Source organism: Vanessa atalanta, chromosome Z, assembly GCF_905147765.1.
Source record: "Vanessa atalanta chromosome Z, ilVanAtal1.2, whole genome shotgun sequence".
Classification (NCBI taxonomy): Eukaryota; Metazoa; Arthropoda; class Insecta; order Lepidoptera; family Nymphalidae; genus Vanessa; species Vanessa atalanta.
Window position 1 is genome coordinate 6,570,271 of NC_061902.1, and position 18,124 is coordinate 6,588,394.

Consider the following 18,124-nt stretch of genomic DNA (forward strand, 5'->3'; position numbering starts at 1 on the left):
GTTATTAAATATACTGTAAAATATTTTTAAAATTCTCTAAATAAAATGACAAAAGTGACAAAAGTCTAATAAATACTGTAAATTATAAAAAAAGATTTGGCTTTTCCGCTACAGTCATCGAATGAAAAAATTTTACAAAATTAAATTCGTAATTTAATTTTAAAAACAAATACAATTCTGACGACACGAGTCACGCGCGGGTCATACCCATTTATGAATAAATATGTCAGTTATAACAGTAGCATAGAAAATAATTAGTAAAAGTAAGTCCAAATTATTTACAAATTTAAGTATATTTTAAATATGTAATACTAAAAACTGCGGAACTGTCAATTTTTTTCCCATAAAAACTATCAGGAGACGGAAAGCTATAATCTTCTCGTTGTGCCTCAAGGTGGTTGATTCAATGAGATCTCTTAAATTACTATTCCTAAAAAGAATACATTTCGTTGAATTAAGTAATATTGGTAATTAAAATGTTTACAATGATTAATGTATGACAGTGTTAGGTTCATATAACGTTTTATGTATATATTAATGACTCATTGCTTTGTTACAATTTTATAAATCGACAAATATTTGAACACTTGTACGACTAGGTCGCAGCACAGTTATCTACAAGCAGAGCTTCTACTCGATATTACCTATTTATTTTGGAGATATTTATAATATATCTAATATAAATCTAAATGGAATTTATGAATACGAAAAGATTATCGACTGAGTTCCTCGGATGGTTCTTTTCATTAGTATATACAAACCGACCGAGCTAAATTTACATTTAATTTGAACTTTTAAAATGACGATTTAAAAGTGATTGCTTGCTTGCATACTGTTTCTTTCATTCTATTTCAATCTAATTTCTTATATAAAAGAGCAACTATAATTTTATTTTACTACCCACACGAGGATCTACGTCTAATGAAATCATTTTATAAGTTGTACCTAAAGGAACGTCCGTTCCTTTTTTATTATCGTATTTATTTATTTAATTATGTTTGTCTATTTGTATCATATTTAATAATTTAAAATTCTGCTTATGATTTAATGTTTGATTTGATTAAAATTTTAAACAGGTCGTTTATAGATTACAGCAATATAATATTAAAGAGTATTTTTCTGATTTTGATTTCATTTTATGTTGTGAAAATATTAGATAGATAGTATTATTAAATTGAATGTTTTTTTTCAGTAATTCATTTGTTTGTGTCGTTTTACAAGTGATTTGGTTGTCAACTATATAATATCTAACTATAAATCTATGTTTCATGTACCGTTACCTTAAATTATGATTACAGAATTATAAGAAAATGTTATTTTAAGATACCTATTTGTCAGCGTTATTAATTTAATACAAAGTTTTAATTAAGTGAAGGAACAGTGATCAGTGATCAATCAATAGGGACATAAATTCTTGATTTCCTTATAAAGGACACCTCAGCTTTTAAGGAGAATAGGGACTTTTCCAGTTCCGGTTGTTGGATGTGGCAAAATTCATCTGACTTTTAAAAACTAAGTGTATAATTTTGTATAAAATACTATTCAAAGCACACCAAATTTATTTGCTAGCGAGTCGTCTCTTGTAGCTTACTCACATTTATTGTTAAGACAAATGATTATTTTAATTACGAATCAAACATTATTCTTTATAAATAATATTTATATAAGATAACTCGAATCCGCAGTCAGAAGATAATTGAGAAATTAATATTTATTACAAAAACTACTGTTTTATGTATGAATAAATAAAGAATAAAATAAATACATTATATTATATATAAGGGCCGTTAGTTTATAATAAATTTAGTCAGATTATAAACTGACGAAATCTATGCGTTTTATTGTAAATTGAATCGTAAAATCGTAAGGACTATTTGTTTAAAATCTTTTTATTCACTCTAAATAAACATCTAAAACAACGATGTTGGATTATCTTATTATATACAAAACGTGTCTGTTCAGATATCAACTACCGATTCTTAAGGAAAAAATACTTTTTTGTTTGAAATACAATGGTAAATAAACGTTCCTACGTATACATTTTCTTATGTGTAACTGATAAGGTCTAAGTAAAGTTTTATTATATTGAAACAAATCAAAGTGATTCAATAACTAATTATTTAGTAAAATATTAATAAAGTAAATGTTATAAATTGTGTTCAATTTAAAATTATCATAACTAAATTATTCCCCATTAGAATATTATTGGAAATTAAAATACAATAGGTATTTATTATTTACAATACAATGTACCTATATTGACTATGAATTTAATTTGTTTCGCCTTACTATCCAGCTCCGAATACGCCGTAGGTACCGGCCCGCACTTCGATTAAATTCCAGTGAACTATTTCATTTTAGTAATTTCGGGTACCCTGTTTAATACCACTTAGTTCGACCTTCTTTAAATATTCTATCGGTTAACATCGTAGACCAAGGATTTATAGGAGTCGTAGTTTTTAGTTGGTAATACAGGGTTGCCAGGGACAAGAAAAACAGCCGAGAAGGGGAAATGTATAAAAGTGAATGCCGAGCGGGCGCGCGACTCAGTCGCACCGCGATCGAGAGAAGCAGCGGCCACGACAGGTGAGCCGACCAGAGCGAAGACGCGGTCACTCAGTTCGCGATCCGCGACTTGCCCGTAGCCCGCGCGACATCCGCGCTCTTTCAGCCATCTCGTTACTCTTCCGTCTCTATGAGGTGAGCTATGTTATTTTTATAATTGCTCTGCGACGCGAATAACAATTTTAATTATTAATCCACTAAATTCTATCTATTACTAAAAATTTCGACAAACGTTTTATTAACATAGCTTATGTTTTATTTATCCCGTTTTATATATCTAATCGAATCGTTGCCATTAATAATATATCTTTAAATCACGTAACTATACTTAATAAATGTAATACGAGGATGTGAAAGCGAACTCGCTATATTTCGTAATGCAACAAGTACCTTCTCTCGTCGAAACTGTCACTGGAAAATTTACTCTTTGGAATATGATATAAATATTAGATTTTGTATTAAAATAATAGTATATCTCTGAATCTAAACTACACTACACTAAAATTGAATGGCAATACAAATGAAACTTAAAATCAACTATGATTAAAATTGTTATAAATGATTCACAATCTTCAAAGCGAATTGATCGGATAACCATTCGTGTACTAGTTAATATGTTTTTATAAGAGTGCTGAAAATTTCGCAAAATAATTAAGCATTATTAATTAAATCATTAAGGAAACTGACGGAATACTTACGATGCTTTATTTTGTGTATTTTGTACCATAAAATTGTAATAACTTGAATCCCGTGTAAATATTAATAATAATAATATTTTAATAATATTGATTATTATAATTTCAAGTATAAGTCTAAGTATTATATATTATTATAAATATTGTCTGTACTTATGACTTCCGTTAACTATGGACTAAATATTGATCTTGAATGAGGAAAATTAAACAATCCGAAGCCTATGAAAACGTCGGAATCAAAGAGTACAATACACTTTCGGATTTCGAAAAAAAGTATGCCAAAATTCATCGCGAATCCATCCAATAAAGAGAAGCCTGCTCAGTTGACACAGTCTAGTATATATTTACATATTTATATATAGATTATTTTAAAAATAATTATGTTGCCATTTTTATCTTAATAAAGTTGTAAAATCATTTTATATAAAAATTTAATATGTTTTTTAATATTACGTGAAAATTAAAGCAGAGTCAGGAATGACAATAGAGCGCCGCGTGATTGAGGTAGCAAAGAAAATATTTGCTATGAGTATTTATAATATTTGTGTATTCGTAATACATTTTAACGAAGTTATTCAGTCACATTACTGTTAACCTTATTAATGTTCAGAGATGGCTGCTAGGTCATTTTCAATAAATAAAATTGTAGATAATAATCGAATTACATAAACGAGTTTCGTTGCATCTAGCCTTTTTCGAAACGCTGATTTTAGATTCGTTTAATTGATTTTAACTAGAATGATACATAGGTGTTGGTAACAGGTGATTTGATTGTGGCCACCAATAAGGTTACACTGTTTAATTATATAAGATAATTATATATAAATCTGATTTTTCCCATAATTTCAGAAATATTGCACTATGTTCCATATTTCATAATTTGTGCTGTATATTTTGTTAATATATATTTGTTTTATTGAAATTATTATAGTTTGTCCAATAAGTATATCCCATTTTGAAAGATATAACTTATAATACAATAAATTGCGAATTTCTTTGTTTTACGTTGAATTTTGGCCAATAATTCTTCGAGTACCTCGTTGATATCTTATTACATGAATACGATATTTAATATATAACAAATATGAACGAAACGATATTACATTATCAGATGAAATACATAATAACTAATAATATATTGGTAAAGAAATTATATAAAAGTAACAAATTATATGATTAACATCTCTTAAACGGATCACGGCTGGACAAATATAGGTATTCATGTACATGCAGGAGAATTTCCGTGTAAGCTGCAATGCCTTTACCCGGATCGTATTCCGTAATCAATTAAAATTCACGCATTCTAACATTTGTACTTGCATAAATCCTAAAATATATATTTCGATATTAATAGATAACGTATTGACCAATATCATCTAAACATCTAAAACTAATCAATACTTAATAATTAAAATAAAGTTCTTAGTAGCTCCCGTAACAGAATATCTAAGAGGAAACCGATAATCCTAGTAAAGAAATATAAGCTTAGGGATCAGTGTCAGATAAAAGAAGGGTGTTAGGTGAACGTGCATTATAGATGGCAAGATTTACATACTATATTAGGAATATTTTTGGGATTGCAGTTGAAAATTTGAACACGAGTGAACCGTGGGGAAGCTTGTATAAAACATCTAAAAAGACCGCGAATGGCCTGTGTGAGGGAGGGGGATGAGGAGAATAAGGATAGGAAAACAAAATAAATGGCATAAGAGGAAGCGAATGATGATGACTAAACAATCAAAACTAAAATTAATAATTACTATGTATAGCCAAATATGTTACCAGCTAACCATCTCGACTTCATAAAGTTAAAATAACTATTTAATCCCGTGCAATTTTTTTATCAGAAATATTCAATAAACGATCTAGATACGCCTGTACGATGCTAATGCGCCATACAACACGCCCATGTATGTTTTCCATGCGTTTATTTGAATTATCTCGTAATGATTCTAAAAAGCTACCGTTTCGAATTGCTAAGTGTAAAAGTTAATATATTCATCAACATAAAACGTTTACAGATAACATGTTTATTTTGATAGAGACCAATACTTTATGACAATTATGTTTAACTACTTATAATTAATTCCATTTAAACATCAAAATGGTTACGGTGGTGGTCAAAATGGTGAGGTGAACATTTTAGAGACCAAATCTCACTAAAGCCGACAATATTCTCTCTAAATACGAGGTACGTAGATATCACTACTCTGATAATAATCGGATTGTGTAGTTACGTCGATAGTCTTGAAGTCTTACTAATATATTTGTTAGAGATAAAACTAAAACGACGAAGACGCAAGGTCTAACGACAGATTTCACGAATTTTTGGTTCAGTTTTTGTTTATTTCAGTTCAGCCATTAAGCCGTGTATGTAAGAAAATACTTTCACATTTATACGTTAAGTATTTCGGAAAATGTTAATTCGTTCTCGTGACAATAGTGACCTTGCATACTTTTTAACATATTTCTTAATTACATACTGCATAATTGAATACAAATAAAACATTTCCTTTATAACTTAACTAATGTAAAGTAAGATGAACTTACTCTAGCTATAACGTATATATATTGATTACTCTGACTATGAAAATTAGGTTTTGATTAGTATGACAAATGTTTTAAAGTGTCGATAAGAACAGAAACCTCACAACCATGCAATGTCACTTTACACACATTAATTTCTTGCTCGGGTTTAAAACATATTAGCAGTGTTCATTAAAAAAAGTCAGAGAATGTACTCTTGGTACAGTTTTGTGACTTTCCATTCATTCGGAGTAGGTATTTTTTTCTTACATTGAAAACAACCCGCCCTCATTCCGTAAGGTTTAAATTAATACAAAGTTACCGTTTCCATTTCCTCCTTTAAAGTGGAAATCTCCAAAAATCCTATCTAAGCGGATGCTTACGTTATAAAATAAACGATGTTCCAAATTTCAACTTGCTTTACTGAGGAGTTTTGGCTGAACATTGATTTTATTATTATTGTTGATAGTCAGTTAGGAGAATCGATTTAACGAGTATTGATAAAAAAATGAGAAAAAAAACTCAGTTCGTTTGTCAGTTCTTCCTGGGTATTTTCCTTTCCGAACCGTTAGGAGTTTTTATGACTATCAATAAGTAAGTGTGAGGTTACTAAAATAGAAGGTAGAAGTACATATAAATATGAATTTGAATAATACTTATCTGTGATTCCAACGCTTAATAGTAATACATGATATAAATAGCTGTGTTCCGGTTTGAAGGCAGAGTGAGCCAGTGTAATTACATTCACAAGTGATATAACATCTTAGTTCATGATAGTGGACGATTTATAGTGTATAGGTTAATATCTTACACTGTCGTTGTACATGTGTCAACTGCGTTTGTCAATCAAAACCTTAATAGCACCTCATTTCATAATCATTTTTTCCTAGGAATAACTTAACTAAGCCAGAGTTGCAAATTAGAAAGATTTGATTGAATACGGCTTCTGACGTCAAACAACAAAAAAAATATGTATTTTTACCTTCGGTTTTTACGTTTTATTAAGCGATCTTATAGATTGATCTAATTCATTGAATATTCAATCTTTAATGAGAAGCAATACAGTATATTTTAGAAGGGCTTTTTCCTGTCTTATATTTCTGTAAATTGTGCTAAGTACTTGTAACAATTTTAACACGTTATTTACTTGTGTTAGGTTTTTGTTACGAAACCACAACGATTTAGCGATACGGAACATCTATATTGATATTATGAAGATAGATAAAAACTTATTTTGAAAGGTCATTGCTAGTTAAGTCGTGTTACGAGTATAAGGAGACGACTAGCACAGGGCTAGTGAATACATATATTATGATAATTAACTTATAATCGATAGAAAAATAACCACTTAGTTGCCGGTTTTTTTCGGTAGATTTCGAAACAGTCTCACTCTTTAAATTCTTGTTTTAAATGACTGATTTTAATTTCATAAGGGAGAATATCATCCGATTTATACAGGTTGTCGTACCATCTTAAGTAATATTTAGTTGTATTTGGTATTTCCCGCGATCTTTTTTTAAGATTGACATGTTCTGTTTGTAAAAAATAAAGATTTATTAAACAAAACACAGATGAAGCGTGTAAAACATTACAAGGAATCAATAAAGGCGAATTAATAATAATCAAAAGTAAATACAAATTCCTAGCAGTTCATAGAATTATTAAAACTTGTTTTTATAACTAAATATTTTTTAATTAAGGATTTTTAACCGAAACAATAAATAATTATTCGTATTTTATTCAAAAACACGAAAGCTGATTTTAGGACCGTAAGTCTTTTTGTTTTTTTTATAAAACAATTTCTTCTTTATTATTCAACAAAATATATTAAATTATATAACTTTAATTCTTAGTAAATAGCTAAAACAGATTAACTGTTGTTATATAACATTCTTACTTCATGTTACAATGCGACTATAAGTTTTTATCTTGTCTGTTATATATATGCATGTTTCAATCGGCGACCGAAGGCTTTGTGTTCACACAAAAACAAACATCAGAAGTAAACGACTGGCGTGCGGAGATGTGCCGTATTGTGTTATTTGCAACTGAACATATAATAGCTAAGGCGTATTTATATTGATCATCTCGCTTCGAATCATTATTCAGCACCTCAGCCGGTAAATTTAAAGAGCTCATATGTATGTCCCTAAAATGCCGGTCACGATTCTGCGCGACGAACTAAATGTTACTAAAATTTTGCCGTCGACGCAATTTAATACGTATTGTTTACATTTATCATTTGATGTATTTTATTTTATATAAAACTATATGTAACTATATGTTTGAATGTATCGTTAATGTTTGTCCTTCTAGAGGAGTCATCGACACTGAAATAATTTATTCAAAACGTATAATTTGCATTGCATACCGAGTAATTAGATCGCTCTAAAAATAATTAATAATAAGTTTATTTTATTAATTATGTTCAGATAAAATACATAATGTTAAATTCACATCACTGATATTATTATATCAAAATCACTGTACAATACGCAACTGGTATTTTATATTTTTATTATGTTTTATTACATTTCGTTACGAAAAAAATGAGTTACGATAAACTATTAGGTTGACGTTCGGTTAATACAATTTGTAATATTTTCTACTCGCTACCGCTAATAATTTTTTATAGCTCCAATTTATGAAATATTAAAATGAAATACCAAAAGATACAAATCATAAATAAAAAGGAATTCTTTGTTTCACATTTATTGGAATGAAAATGTATGGAAAAAATTATGATTTATTTAACTCCCAGACGCTTAGAAGTATTATTATTAGAAGTAACAGCCTGTAGATGTCCCACTGGTTGAGGCTTCCTCTCCTTTTTGAAGAGAAGCTAAGGAGCTTATGCCCGCGCTACTCCAACGCGCGTCGAGAGAATACACATGTAGCATATTAGCATTCTACACATTCAGGCTTCCTCAAGATGTTTTCCTCCACCGCCGAGTACGAGTTTTGTATATAATATCTATACTAACATTGTAAATGCGAAAGTAGCTCTGCCTGTTACCTCTTCACGCCTTTACCGCTTAACCAATTTAAAAGACTTTTGGATATAGTATGACTCTCGGGGAAAGACATAGACTCTTTTAATTTACCCATCGAGGGGCTCAAATGGGGGTTATGGCTGGTTTACTATAAGGAAAGTGTTATAAATTTAGAGCGGGTAAAGCAGCAAATTCAGCTTGTTTTATTATAAATACAGAATTAAGTAAATGCACATACAGCAGTGTTTGCCTTGATTTCGACCCGCAATCTTCTGTTAATCCATCTCAGCTATACTGAGAGTGTATAAAATGGCAAATGGTCACAGGGATGACTAGCATCTCCTGAGCTCCTTTCACCCATTTCTATCATATATGGGATTGGAGTGTTGGGCTTTATGTATTCTACCGAGATTAATTAGAGGAGTGACGCTATTGGATAGAATACAACATGGGTTTGCAAGAGAAAGTTTGATTGTATGACAATAGAAAATCTTGGTATGAACATACGAGATGATGATATTTTGCAATTTTGGAAGAGAAAATACTTATGCAATTATCCCAAATGAATGGGCTAAGAGTATTAAAAAAGTAATTACTTAACTTCCTGTCGGTTCTTCCTCCAACTGACACGATAATCTTGTAATATTAAAAAGTTTTAATTGAAATTAGCTTAAAAACATACGCCATATTTTTTCTTTAAGCAGCCATTTTGGTGTCGTGGCTGGCTGATAAGACTGTGGGTCCCGAAGTCACAGAAGTAAATTCTTGCTACTAAAGAGTTATTCGTGGTTGATTAGTTATGGCATTTTTATTATTGGCTCAGACGTGCTTAAAAAGGCAAAAAATACGAGGGCTGTTTTAAAAAAAATAACTATTATGTTTGTATCATAACAGTGCATGTCTACATGAGATTTTGTCCGTTTTTTCTCTCCCTAGTTGTTTTGGAGTGCAGCCTTGGTCGGATTATGCGAGTGAAGGAATAGAGGTATCCCATATGCTTACGAAAACATTAATGTGCTATGATATATCTAACACAGAGAGCTAGTATCCGTTAGCGGTTACCGCGATTGCTAATGAGGTTGCCATTGTTTTTAGTAGGCTTCGATATAATTCGTAATTAAACAAAAAACGAGTCCTATCAACGCCAGGAAGAGATACCCAAGTGCTTAGTAGAAATATTTTTAAGATTAGTGCAAATAAGGATTTAATGATATTTTAAGAATGCCCTTGCAATCCGACAGTCCCACTTTTTACGCCTATACTTTGGACATGCTTTTATCATAATGGACAAGGTTATTATTTAGTAATTTAATCAACTAATTTCATTATCTAATAACTTAAGTGACTGTTACGACGATTTTAATATAATGTATTGACGTTTAGAATCTTAATTTAATAACAATGAATATAAATTAGAAGTAGGATATCACTGATTGAAATTCACCGCGATCTTGACTTGAATCGATCCTCGCGAGGAATTGTAGCCGAGGCTAAGAACTTGAGAAAACACAAGGAAAACAAATGTTCACTTACATTGCGTTAACTTTTTGCCTGCTTACATTTCATTCGTGTGGAAGGTTACCTACTTACTTAATAATCAAATTTGTGGTATTAGGCTTAGAATATTAAAAAAAAAAACTTATTATTAACATAAAATCGTTATTCTTTATACGAAAATATTTTTTTACGAAGAGAAAATTTTAAGCCATGGTCGAAATAGATAAATCATAGTTAGTTGCTATTAAAATGTAATATGTTACGAAAGTATGTTTGTATGTTTGTCTGTCTGTCCTTTCGATCAATATATCAACACGCTTAATGTAATTTACGTCGTGATAATAATAATAAGGTTAAATATATTATTGCATGATATATGGTATCAAACCCGAAAAAAGACATATGCAATGTTTGTAAAAAAATATTACATTACAACATTTACAAATAAAGTATTATAATTGCGAGGGAACAACTCTTTTCGTTTTAATTATTTAAGATGTACGTATGTCGTCAGTGCCTTGCGCAGTTGCAATAATTCACCCTTGACGTTTAAACATTTGTATAAAGAATACACTGCTACCCTTTTATATCCCGAGAAGAGTAGTTTGTTTGTTCTTAAAGTTCCATTTAAATCTATTAAATTGCATTCGCAACATGATATTTATTAAAAAAAAACTTTTACACTAAATGAAATCAAAGTAGCGTCGTCATAATTTTATTATATTTCCGACGTGAAAATTTACTAAATAACAATTTAATTGTGCTCTATAATATATTAAAATTAGTATTAACTTGGTAAAATAAATTTTAATTGGTAATAATTTATAATAAACTATAACAAAAACTTCTTCGATGTGGGTGACCCTACTAAGACAGTGGATTACATATAATTTACATACATACATAGTTGTTACTCGAACATAAACAAATAATTTTGTGATAGTTCACCGTTGACTACAAGAAACAGATTCGTAAATATTAAAAAAAAAATTATATATATTATAGGTAATATGCAATTAATTCTAATATATTGAAAAATATCACAAATGGTTTGTTATAAAAAAACATGTTATGATCAAAGTAATGTCATACGATACACGTTTTTGTATTATGCATAGATCAATATAATGTTATCATTAGAATTATTCTAATACATTTGATAGGATAAGGAATGAATGACATATTATTTTCGAGGATATATATATATATATATATATGTATATTTGAAATTAAAATTTTGACTTTTGTTCAATTCAATGTTTATCAAGAAATTTACTGTACGTAATAGAATAAAATTATAGTTTCGAGGAATCAAAATCCTTGTTTTTTCCTAACTAGACAGCTCGGCCGACCATCGTGAAACTTTAAAAATCACGACGAGTGCTGACAATTGTATGACGAATCTATTTTTAAGCCTATCTGAAATGTATTAGTAGAATTTTAATCGGAATGTAACTGTGGTTGCAAATAACTTACAGCCTTGACGCTACCAGTCGTAAAACTGATATTTGATAGTGAAAATAATATATCATAAAATAAAACCTACATAAATAACTCTTTATATGCTACCCACGCACAGAATCGACTCGTAAAAAAACACTCGCAAATCAGTGAATAAATAATATTTAACTATACATTGAATATGAAATTGAAATTGACCTATAAAGTTGACAGATATACCATACCATACGATTTTGTCACGAATGAAATTGCTTTATTCCATAGATTTTTCTCGAGTTACCTATTTGAGAAGACGTCGCCGACGTTATTTGATTTTGTTATTTAGATAACATGGGAAATGTTACCGTATAGACTGTTTGTTTTATAAATAGTATGAAGCATTTAAAAGTCTAATGACAATTGTGAAGAAAGTAGCTGAGAAGTAAATAGGTTGTTTCACACGCATTAATTCATTGCTTTACTCAATCATGATCGCTTTTACTATTGTATTCAAATCGAAAATTATGTATGACGAGCACAGTATATATTGCCGACGCATTACGACTTCTACACCATAAACAAGCGAATATGTTTCTGAAGGTCTATTTATTTCCTCCAGATTTCAAGTGCCCAAGCTTTACGTTTGGTGCGTCACGAATTTCTCTCTGAACAACACTAGTCGACCATAAAAATGTCGATACTTTATAATATCGATTCGCCCCATCATTGCAAAACTGAAGCGGTAGTAAATATTCTACGCTACACCATCAATGCATTACGTTCATTTTTATCAATTTGACATTGTGATGACATAAATAATTATCGTTACGGTGCCGACTTATGAATCTCAAACGATTTGCTCTCCTTTCATAATCAAAGACATTTACGGTATCGTTTATATTATTATTCGATTCTAATGTTTTCCTTTCATTAGTGTTCATTATGTTCTGTAAATATTAAGATCATTGATACATATATTATTTGTGCTTCATAGTAGAAACGTTAAACTAACTTAATTTCAAAACATTTAAAAAATTAAATCTGTTGGAAAATTATTAGTGCCCAAAAATTAATGTTAATTTTAAGACAATTTTAGAGCTAAGCTCTTCTATCGTGCAATATCTTGATATCGAATGAAGTTAAAGCAATCACATTTCCGACTCATGATAAGGTTATATGAGGTTTTCATTTACTCACAATAAAAAATACAAATTAAAACGATGTAAAACAAACACGTGCTTGTAAAAACATACATAAATTTCCAATTTTGTAATTAAAGTTAATAATCACTTTTACTACATGTCACAAATTCAATATTGAAAAATTAAGTAGGTAAATGATACTTATTTTTTATTTGAAAATGGGCCATATATTGAACCAAAACACCTCCCCTAAATTTAAACAACCGGCCAACGCATTGGCGGAATTTGGTCGCCATTTTGAATTCAGACTACCAGAGCCACACTCCCCCCTCAATATTAGCGATAAAATTGTTAACGGGAATTTTAGCAAGGTTATATGCTAACCTGACTGGGCTATATCTCAATTGCATTAATATCGGTGTCTACTTTTACACGTTCTACTTTTGAATTGCCATTCTGGGACCTGAAATCGAATATATTGCATGTAAACCTATTTATACATATGACATTAAAGCATTTACTTTAATTGGAATCGCGCATGGGTAATTTCATTAATAGTTGCTTATTAAAGCCACGAGAAGATCGACTTGTCATAGTAAAAGAATTTTAGTGTCGCAGTAAATGTGTAAACGAGTTTTAAATACTGCGTATTAAAATCGGACGTATCCATATGAAATTTAATGCAGTACACGTTTCAAAGCGTGTAAGATCATAAAAGTTCCTACCTAACTATTAACTGTTTATTTTATAAAACCAATTAGAAAGATGTCTTGCAAGCCATTCGACTGGTATTCATCCAATAAAACTACAACTAATCTTTAAAGTTTATTTGCTATTTTGATGTTATCTTAATAAAATAACGGTTTGTTAGAACTAGTTTTCATATACCGGTGTTTTTTGTTTTCAACCATCTCTAAACTAGCGTTTGCACAGAACTATACAATATGCTATCCTTTTTTAGGACGCGCATAAGATAGAGATGGTAGTCGTTTTAGACGTGTCAAGTATGTAATTTTTTTTAGTATGATTATGATTTTGTTTAAATTAATGTGATGCTTAATTTTCTTATAGTAAGCAATAATAGACGAATGAACCAAATGAACGATTAACATTAGATACTGAATCCTTATATACAAATTAGGGAACATTAAATAATAAAGTTGGAAATCCCGTTCGGATTTAAGAGAAAGCAACAAGCGAATACTTGTTTTAATGCGAATTACATATGAAAAATAACTACCATCCGTTCAATCCAATACAATAAATAAAAATATATGAATAATTTTAGTCTGGTTCAAAAAATGTTCGGTGCCTCTATGTCTTTCCGGCAGAGCATCAGTTCCTGTTCGTTCAACGACCTTCCCTAAAATTATATATACATATAATATTTCAGAACTTTTATTTATTATTTATTGACCTGCGATCAACATAAATATAAAACAAGTCAAAGTGTGTAAGGTCCATAGGATTGATGTCGATATATGATTTTATTTGAAATCGTACGAAGACTGCTGTAACGCGGCCACCCAAGTGACTTCAATGGTCGAAAACAAAATGCGTCATTCATTTACAGCGCCCATCTACAATCGCACAATAATGATCGCTTTCAATTTGTTATTGATTTATTGGTCCGGGATCCCAGCCTTACACTATAAATTCGTTTGATAGACGTATGCCAAAAAGCTTCTTAAATTCATAGACGAATATCGATTTATTTATTTATCAGTTTACGATTAAACTAATATGATTTACAATTTAATTATAAATATATGGTTTGAAAACAATTTAATTAATAATAATAGTCTCATAGTCCAACAAACGTTTAGCATTTTTCGCTTACCCATATTACAATTAGACCAATTACTTTAAAAAGAAACATTAATAACTGTGTAACTGTTTTCGTGAAAAATAGCAATTGGATACGACAAAATTATAGTGCAAATATATTAATTATCTGTGGAAAAATAATTACAATATTATTATAACAAAAGAGTTGTCGTTTGAAGGTAGATTTATGAATCTGTATATCTCAAAAACTATATTAAGCGCTAATGGAACTATTAAATGCGAAATACTAAATACATATTCATCAGATTCAAAAACGCTTCATTGTGAAGTTTACTTAAATAAATTGTTTTTGATTTGATTTGATATAAATGTTGATATTGTACTGGCTTATTGCGTATCTACTATTCTATTAGAAGTTTTCTATTTACATGATAATAGTCGGTACGTAGGTAAGATAGATATGTAGGTTTTTAATACCTATATATAGAAAAAATATTATTATATACATTTTTTTATATCTACTTAGACAAGTCTCTAATATTTACATTAAAACCGTCTCCTTATGTACTCTATGCGAGTCAACTTCGGCAACGCACCCGGAAGTTTGCAAATACACGAGGTTCTAATGAGTTTTTTAGTTGTGTTACATAGAAACCCTAATAGGAGAGGAGAGGATTTTTTCCAAACTGGAATGTTTATCGGGCCGCGGGCTTTGGGGCATTGTTACTGTTATACTTCCGTGTTTACATTTCTTTCAAATAAACAAAATCACAGTAAGAATCATGCAAAAATATAATCCTCATTGCTCGTTAAACGAAAGATGAAGCTATACTTGTTTTACGATTTAATTTTCATATAAAATAAACTCGTAGAAAATATACGTTAATTTGTTACCTATTGTATGTGTTTATTAAATGTGAATACAGTGTGATAAACTCATCCGTAGTAATGAGTTATTTCCTTTGTAGCTAAAGCTGAAAAGGGGCTGATTTCATCAAATATTAATTAATTGCCTCCTGCATATCGGTGTTCACAGCTAAGAAACACGCAGAATTATACTTACACCTTATTATAATCTTGACCGTAAGATTAATAATTCATTTTTGATATAAAGAATGAATATGTGTTATCAAAATCTTTATCATTAAATGAATTGCAAATTTTTATTAAAAACAAATGTAAATTAACGGTCGGTGATGTTTCATTATAGTTATCGGTACGAACGTTTTCAATAGGTATGTATTTTTTATGTGAAATCCCAAGACATAACAAAAAATATATTCTGTCGGTTAAGCATTTTCATCATCAACATTCAGAAGTGGAATTCAATAATTTCAAAAAAAGAGTACTAACGAAAATAAACATGCTTTAACTCGATGAAGTTTATTTTAAATTAAATTGAAACCTTTAGCTCAATCTTAATGTTCTTTTGCTGGCTACAGATGGGAGCCGTAATCCAATTTTATTGTTTATATAAAGCTCAATCCACGATGACGCGCCCCACTCTTTTTCCTGATCGCTACAGAGTTGAACAGAGTGTGTAATGTAATCTGCTAGTGTGTGTGTACACGAACACTAAGTTAAATGAAAGGTGAAAAAATATAGGAAACTGGAAATATGCTCTACTAGATATTCCCGTTTTCAAATAACGGTACTATATATTAAATATCTCAAGACTTAATATCCACGGCAACACTTTCCTCTCGCGGAAAATTGTTGGGCTCCTCTTCGTGGATTGAACTGACTATAGCTTGGGGATTTGTATATAAATACTCAGACGACATCACAAAATACGTTGCAAGCTTCAGATATAAAATGGTTACAGGTTACAACCGAAAGTCGAATTTATTTGGAAGCATTTAAATTATGACCGGATCTACCGATCAACCTATCTCAAATTGCGTTTGGTAATCCCCTTTCGATATTTTTTCTACGTTTCAAATATAAATAAAAACCAATATTCCGCTTAAATCATGATTATTACGATTCACATACGAATGCGCCAAAACCAATTTTGGAATATATACCGTGACGTAAATACACAAGGATGCTACGCCCGATTAATTAAGCATTTTATATTGTACTTGTATTTTCATGTTTTAATCTTGACGTATTAGTAATTAATTAAGGTTTTGCGGAAGTGTAGATCAAATGGTGTAAATCAGTGGCTTGTGAGCTTAATAAGAGGTGCGTTAGTGGATGCACCCGACTACCATCGTACATATCAGTTTATTGATTTAAAGTATCCCGTATAAGAACTAAATATTTTAATCAGACTGGTGCTAGATTTAAAATTCCCAGATTAAAGGAATCATAACTAGACGTTGTCTGATATAGTTACAAAATGTCATTTGAATATGGGTACTATTTATAGCATTTAATGTCAATACCTCATAAAACCTGTAAAAGAACTCGCCATTGAATTGTGGCTTATGTTAAATACATGTTTTTAAAAATTTGGAAAATTGATAAAATTTTAACTTATCAATAGGTGCATGAACTTCTTTCTTTCATGAAAAAGAAAATAAATGTATACTATATTATATGTAAATAGCTTATTTTTTTAATAACTTACGCTTTATATTTTTATTCAAAAATTACGAAGCTTTTATTTTAATTAGTAATAAATTTATATAAATGATGTGTTATCTATATGTATATAATGTATATAGATAAGAAATATTTTTTATGACTATCATGTTTGCCAGCGTGGTGTAGTAATCTAAGCATCGTTCTTAACAGGAAAAAAGTTCAATGTGGAGCATTTACCTCTTCCAAGTAACTAAATTATTCTAAGGTCATGGCTATATGAAAATAGTTGTTTAGGTTTTAGTTGTTCTCGTGTCAATGTAGGACTTCAAAATAATTTTCTATTACCTATAACTCAAAAGAAAACTATATAATCTCGCTGTATATAAAGTATTAAATTATATCAGACACAATAAAATCAACAACGTTCGAGAATGACCTTTTTCCTCTACTATAAGTTTGCCTGGAAGAGTTGTGCATCTTTCTTGAATGTGATTTACGTATGTGTTTATTGTTTAAAGTACAATAAAGTTTTTTTTTTCTTTTTTGAGAATAATTAATTGACAATGACAAAATTATTATTATTAAAAATCGCGTGTAGACAACGAAAAAAAAAAAAACAAAATGAGGAAAAGGTAGCCTGGGGCCCTCCAAGACGCTTTTTCCTTATGTGACGATTTCTGTCTGTTTACCCTGCTGTAAGCGTAAAGGAAATACATAATAAAATATCTGTTTCAGAATAAGTTACAATTGAATAAAAAAATATCCTATTCCGTCTGGACACTTATAATACGAGATATTTTGATAAATTTAAGACTACATTGTATTCGCGTTAGGTCGAGCGGGTAGTTTGGTACGTAGTTTAATGTTGTATTATATATTTCATGATGAGAAATTCTTAATCTATATAAAGTCAAAATATATATATATATTTTTATTATTAATGATT

General features: G+C 29.9%; 1 protein-coding gene across 1 annotated transcript in view; it reads left to right on the forward strand.

Moving 5' to 3' along the window:
* Positions 1-2,556: 2,556 nt before the first annotated feature.
* Positions 2,557-18,124, forward strand: part of LOC125075996 (neprilysin-2) — a 44,960-nt gene continuing 29,392 nt past the window's right edge. Inside the window, exon 1 of the mRNA XM_047687913.1 lies at positions 2,557-2,700. Coding sequence (XP_047543869.1) covers positions 2,696-2,700 — 5 coding nt within the window. The 5' untranslated portion in view covers positions 2,557-2,695. The remainder of the gene's footprint in view (positions 2,701-18,124) is intronic.